The sequence below is a fragment of the Diceros bicornis genome, chromosome 29 (genome assembly GCF_020826845.1).
Source record: "Diceros bicornis minor isolate mBicDic1 chromosome 29, mDicBic1.mat.cur, whole genome shotgun sequence".
Lineage (NCBI taxonomy): Eukaryota > Metazoa > Chordata > Mammalia > Perissodactyla > Rhinocerotidae > Diceros > Diceros bicornis.
In genome coordinates this window covers 9,122,583-9,129,283 of record NC_080768.1, presented here as the reverse complement: position 1 = coordinate 9,129,283, position 6,701 = coordinate 9,122,583, and the positions used below count along the sequence as shown (strand labels likewise).

At 34.8% G+C, this 6,701-nt stretch overlaps 1 protein-coding gene across 1 annotated transcript in view; it reads left to right on the top strand.

The window, feature by feature from the left end:
* Positions 1-550: 550 nt before the first annotated feature.
* ASB5 (ankyrin repeat and SOCS box containing 5) overlaps positions 551-6,701 on the top strand; it is a 49,218-nt gene continuing 43,067 nt past the window's right edge. Inside the window, exon 1 of the mRNA XM_058525389.1 lies at positions 551-830. Within this exon, the coding sequence (XP_058381372.1) occupies positions 635-830 (196 nt within the window). The 5' untranslated portion in view covers positions 551-634. The remainder of the gene's footprint in view (positions 831-6,701) is intronic.

The following is a 6,701-nucleotide window of genomic DNA, read 5'->3' as shown; positions in this document are numbered from 1 at the left end:
TAAAAAGTGTTCACTGGGTGAATAAATAGTCTAAAGTTATTACTCTATGGTTTTCCAGTCTATCCATTTATAAAAAAAATTTTTTTTATGACAACAGTGAAAGCGACATAATTGGCTAATTTGATGAGTAGTCTTTAAGATCATCAAATCATGGACTATTTAATGAGTTAGTTCATGGTCTACAAATAGGACCACTTTAAATACTTCAATTGATGAACTTAATTTTACCTTGCTATTATGAATATCATTTACAGTAACAACAGGAACCCCATACACAAAATCTTCCAAGTGTTTATGATCATTAGATACCATAAAAGCAAATAATCTGTATATAAATTTCAATACCCACATTTTGAAATTCAGAGCAGAGGTGGGGTGTCACTTTATACGGAGAATGGAAAGTCAGGAATCTTGCAGTGGGGCACGTGGTGCAGTTGCTTCCATGGAATATTGTCAGACCAATAGGAGTTTGCAGAGAACTTTTATGGACAGTATAAATATTTTGAGCTGGAGGCATCATTACCAGCTGATATTTTCTTTCCTCAGGACCAGCTGTTCAGAGCATCCCGGCCTGGAGCCAGGCACATTTGAGCCTTGGATCTAGCTGAAGGCCACCGCGGATTGTGGTGCAGCAATGTCGGTGTTAGAAGAAAGCCGACCATTTGCTCAACAGTTATCCAATGTCTACTTTACAATACTTTCACTTTTCTGTTTTAAGCTTTTTGTGAAAATCAGCCTTGCCATCCTCAGTCACTTCTACATTGTGAAAGGCAACCGCAAGGAAGCTGCCAGGATAGCAGCTGAGTTTTATGGAGTAACCCAAGGACAAGGTATGGTTATGGTCACGCTCTCTTGTTTCCAGTTGAGTTTAACTATCGTTTGATCCATAATCCAAGACAATGTTGCATGTTTTTTTTATGGACCACCTCAAAATACTTTGTAAACTTCTCCATTTAGAAAATGTTGATTAACTCACTTCGTGGCTTCATAAAAAAGAAAATTAGTTTGCTGTGTAAATGTCTGGGTTAATAAAATCAAGGTATCATTGCAAAATAGATTAACAGAAACATACTATTAAATATATTTTTTTCTATTAATAAATATTTAAAAATTTTAAACATTTCACTTGGCAAGCCATAGTTTTAAAGGCTTCAATTACTGATCACACTTCAATTGTCCTCTAACAGGTACTTGAATTTTTATGATTTTTAAATCAAATCTTTAGTTATATGTAAAATAATTGTTATTAGAAAGAGAAGATTTGAAGGTTTTGTTTTTCACAACTTTCCTTTTACCAAGATTAATCATTTGATTATAAAATAAAGCACAAGTTGTCAAATATTAAGATTGATGGCATGTGTTTTCCTGATGGAATTGTTGTTGCTTTGAGCAATTTGTAAAAAATTGATTATAAGAGGATAGGAACATGAATTAACAAATTTTATATGTGTGCGACCAGGTACATCCATCCATGTTTCTTAGAAGAAATTAAAGTGTGAGACCAAATGAGAAACAATAATTTTAACCACAGACTTTAAAGGTTGTAGAACCATTTACATTCTATTGGATTAATATTATCTACAATAAAAACAATTCTTATCGTGAGCTTCAAGGTGACATTTTAATTTCTTATGGTCTTTTGATTAATTTCTGGCTTGAAAATCAGCAGGCAAGCATGAACATTTTAGAGCCCAAAGTACCTCTAAAGTAACTTAAATGTTCAGAATCAAAATATACTATCAAATAATTAAAGAATGTAATCCAAAACAAAGCACTCAGAAGAGAAAGCTTGCCTTCTTAAAATCTGTGTTCCTACATTTTTCAGTTTGTGGAATAATTCATGTTAAAATCTAAGTTACTCTGTAGGTACATGGAAAGTTGAGTGAAGGTTAGAAAATCGTTTTTGATGTGTGAGGTAGATAGTGAGTACATTTTTCCCGAGGAATATTGTTCTTAGGCAAAGTGAGGAATGTATGTACTCATTCAAAGTGAGGAAAATCTAAAGGCTGGGATGAGAGTCTCACAAGGAAGATGGGCTCTGGAGGACATAGGCAGTATTAATCCTTCTCCCACCAGCTCTGCTTCAGAACAGGTATAACTCTTTAAATGCGACCTATCCTGTGTTGGTAAATGGAATATTTTGTTTAAAAAAACAGCAAAGGTAGGAAACTAGATTTTAACACAAAAAGCGTATTTCTAGATATAAGACTAAATGGATTATATGATCATAAGATGATAAAAAAATTGCTCTCATGGGCAGCCTACAAGCTCATTACTTCATAGTCAAATCTTGTCTATGTACTATGAGAATTACCATAGGTAAAAATGTGAAATATTGGCTAAAAAATCCACATTTTTTGTAGATTGACAAAGGTTTTCGAGGAATCTATGGAAGCTCCTTTTTGCACATATTTACAAATAATGAGAAACCATCATCCCTCTTTAGCTTGATCTCAGTGAGCTTATGCTGGGAAGTCATGGGAATATATGAAATGGCTTCCATGTTTCTGTCCACTTTTATGAGTCTGTGTTAAGAAATATTAGAATTGTAGGATTATGTCCCAAAGAAGAAAGAAAGAAATCAACACTTACTAATAAAAAATACTTTTCCCAGGAACATAAAGTTTTTAAAAATTTTGTTTTTTGTTTTTTTTAATGTTAAATCTATTTAACAAAATTCTCCCTTCCAATATCTTGCATTAATCTATATATTAAACAATAGAATATATTATTATAATTTTATCCAGTGTAAGCATAATTAGTTTCCAATTTTATTTTAATATTAGGAGAACAATCTAGTACCTTACAAACTCTTTCTTGATCTCCTACCTCTAAGAATTAATTCTTCCTTGCCCAGGAAATTATTATTTTCTCCATTTTAACATAACTTTTTCTTTTATTTACTACAATTAAACTGTTTTTATTTTGTTTATATTTTTATACTTAACTAATCAGGCTTAATTATCTTTGTTTAATCTAGCAATTTCCTCCTTCCTAGGAAAGATTATCACCTTCATTCCACTTTGAATTAGGTTTCTCATTCCTAGTTTCAAGACTTAGCCAGACTGTTCCCCAACATTTCTGATGTGGAGTTGCCAAATTCTATGAAATATGAGATGATGTGTGTATTTTCATGTCTTTCATAATCACAGAACACTCTGTTGACAACATTCTGGATGTCCTTCCCATGAGCAGCAGTGCTTTGTTATAAAATAAAAGAAACTGTGTCCTCCTGAATACTATTGCAAATCAGCTCATTGTATTAGACCAATGGAGGGTGGTCTTTTTTAAAATACTTTCCAATCAGGCTTGAGACCACAACAAGACCACATTCTTGTTTTAGTCCACAACAAGAATGTTGAAAAGCTAAATGGTAGCTAGAATAACTCAAGATTATTTCCTTCTTGATCCCTTTGCTATTCCAATAAACCTTACAAATTTGCGTTTTCATCTTTTGTACCCAAGACTTTTATCAACTTCACCATCATATTGAAGGGAGCTATTTGTTATGCTTTTCTATATAACTAGCTCCTGTATCCTTCTTGCTGTTAAATGTCCTGATTATAATCTCTATATATCAGAGGTCCAGTCTATTTTTAAAGCTAGCACTATACTTTGAGACTGACAGTGAGATTAACAGGAGTTGAAAGTGTTTTCAACTGTAATATCAAAAGTGTAGAGAGCAAATGAGGATGTGGGGGAGAGCACTGATTTGATGAAACCACTCCAAGGGTCTAGAAGAAGCCATGAACTACTAATATCCCAAGGACACCTCAAGAGGCAGCAGTTCTCTTCTGCTAAGGGTAAAACTTTTCAGTTCTATCTTAGGCTCTGAGGAAAGTTCATTAGTTTTACCTACTTGGACAGGGCCAGTTCTAAGCACCTGATTGCAGGGCACTGAAGAAACAGCATATAACAAAGCCAAAATGTGTGGTTCCCACCTTTAATTAGTTTATTCTAATTGAGGAAATAGTATATCTCCATAGAATGCTTTTCAGATACACTAAATACCAAATGAGTCTAAAGAATGGAAAGGTCAATTTCAAATTTAGACTTTCAGAGATATCTTTATGAAGGAGGCAGACCTTGAGTTCACCCCAGGAATGAGCAGAGGTTTGGATTTAGGGGTGCACACAGAATATTAAGAGATAGTAGATTTAACGGGAGTAGAAGTTTCATGCAGTAGAAAAATGATAATAATTGGGCACAGATATAAAAGAATTTGAATGGCAGGCTAAGCAATTCGAACTTAACTTTGGAGGAAGTTGGAGTCACTGAGAGTTTTTGAGTGAAGGTGGGAAATCGGAAAAGACATGTCTAAAACCCTAATTTTGGGTAGATTTATATAGTAGTGATCTCTGGAATTGGGCAATGGGACAGGTTTGAAGTAGGTAGACAAGTTAGGCCCCTGCCATAGGAAATGAGGACCTAGACTTGTTTGGTGGTGGTGATGTGGATAGAAAAGAAAGAGTGACAACAAGAAATACATAAAAAGAAGAGGAAAAGAAGAATGAATCTGATGATATGTTTAAACAGCACTGGCAAAGAGGAGACGTTATCTTAGGGTAACTGATTGTCTCCCAGAATTAGATATTAGCATATCTAAAGGAAAAATATGTCCGTCAGAAGAGGGATTAATTAGCCACACAGGCGAGTGTGCAGTTCCCAGTCAATGCCGCCCCAGAGAGGTGCACACAGCTGCTTGGTGAGTCTGGTGGGTCACCTACCTCTAGTGTGAAATATCAGGGTACATCAGGACATAGTAGAACTAGAATCCGCAGTCTAGTCTTGCATTTGATTGATTTAATGTATTTCCTTTGCTCTACTTTTTCATCACCAAGGAACCTCCTGATCATGATTTGGCTCTCCATCTAGATCTGTCCACAGAGAGAGAATGTGCTGGCTTGCCCCCAGGAGTGTTGTAGTCCATCTGACATTTGTGGGTCTCATTGTAAATTAATATATTTGATCTTGATGTCGGTCTTCAGTGTTTTGTGCTCTTTGAGTTGTAAGTCCACCTCTGAGATGTGAATTTGCTCCAGCTTTCCTGATAGATCAAGTTTCTGAGCCTGCAGGGCCATGCATCAGATTTTAGACTGTGGAAAATTCATCAAGGTAATGTCTCTCTGTGAGGCTGCTTGAAAAACAATCTTGTAATACCCTACCTCTTCAGACACTCCTTTCACGGTGGGGACTTCACATAGAATATAGAATGTATGCAGAATCATCTGTTAGAATATTTGTGCTGTGATTTCATAGATTTGGTTTTAGGGTTGCCATTAAGCATGCATTTTTTTTTTTGACGAGTCTATTGTTAATACTTAGAAAAAGGCTACAGTGTAAACACACCACCCCAAGTCAAATGGCAAAAGTATTTGTCATTTTGGAGAATAGTGTAACCTGGGTAGGAAAAGCATTTTCCTATAAGAATAAAAATTTTATATAATGTAATATCATTTTTCTCTGGCAGTAAAGTCCATCCCAGGTTTAAAAACAACTTTAGGAATTTCACTTTACAGCAGATGCCAGCAATGGCAGCAGCAGTAATATTCATTATACCTATTTCTGAGGAGCAACTTGTTTCATGTGATTTTTGGTGCTGCTGTGTTGATTGTGTATAAGGTTAGTTATGTTGGGAACGTTTCTCAGAATCTCAGCAATGAAAAATTTCAAGAGGCAAATCTGTAGGATGACTTCTTTCATGGTGTTCATTATGTAAAGGTATAAAAATACCTTGAGAGTTTTTGGACACATTTTCTATACTTAGGTAGAACTCTACATAAGAATAACTTGAATCAATAGACCTGCTGTTCCTGTGACAAAAGACGTGACATAAAAGTGTTACAAAAATATTTTTTTAAGAGATTTTAATTCTGTTCAAGCTTCACTATTTTTTGGAAATGCTAGAGCACTTTCTTGGAAGAGACCATTACAATAATGTGAATTAAAAATGGAATCTGGGAACAAAGTTCCCAGTTTACAAAAGACTTCGTCATATTTTAACATGTTAATATCTTTCTGCTTCCTCTATATTTGGAGAAATGCATGAATTTTTTGGAATTAAAGAACTTGGCATAGCTGATGATAGCTTAAGAGGGATCAGTTTTCCTAGGAATATCTTCTCATACCTTTATGTTCCTCTCTTCCTTCCTTTATTCTTTAAATTATTTGCTCATTTATTACTTACGATGTTTACTTGTATATCTTCTAAGTCAAAGGCACTGTGCAAGGCATTAAGGATAAAATATACAAACAAACCACAGTGCCTTTCCTAGAGGTGTATATGGTCTAGTGGGAGAGACAGATAGGTAACGAAGGGATTTAAAAGCATGGTAAGTGCTATTTTACAAGGTTAAAGAAGGTGCTATGAGAGCACAGAGAAAAGCATATAGAGATAAGAATAGTTCTAGCTGGGATATGCCGGTTAAATAAAAGCTGTGCTAACAACATACACATTCTCTCCTGTAATCATGCACCTATCCTTATTTATAATGCTCAAGAGCTTCCCAACTCCCCACTTTCACTTGCTATTCACTTTTCACCTCTCAACCGATTATTATTTTTCTAACTCATATATCTCCTGCCTAAATCTTTACCTGAAGGCTCAGAGGTTTGTTATTAAAAGAATTTATTTTTAGGACAGAACAAGTATGCTCATTGCTTATTTACTAAGCTTTTTGAAAAATGACAAGTGTTTTGGT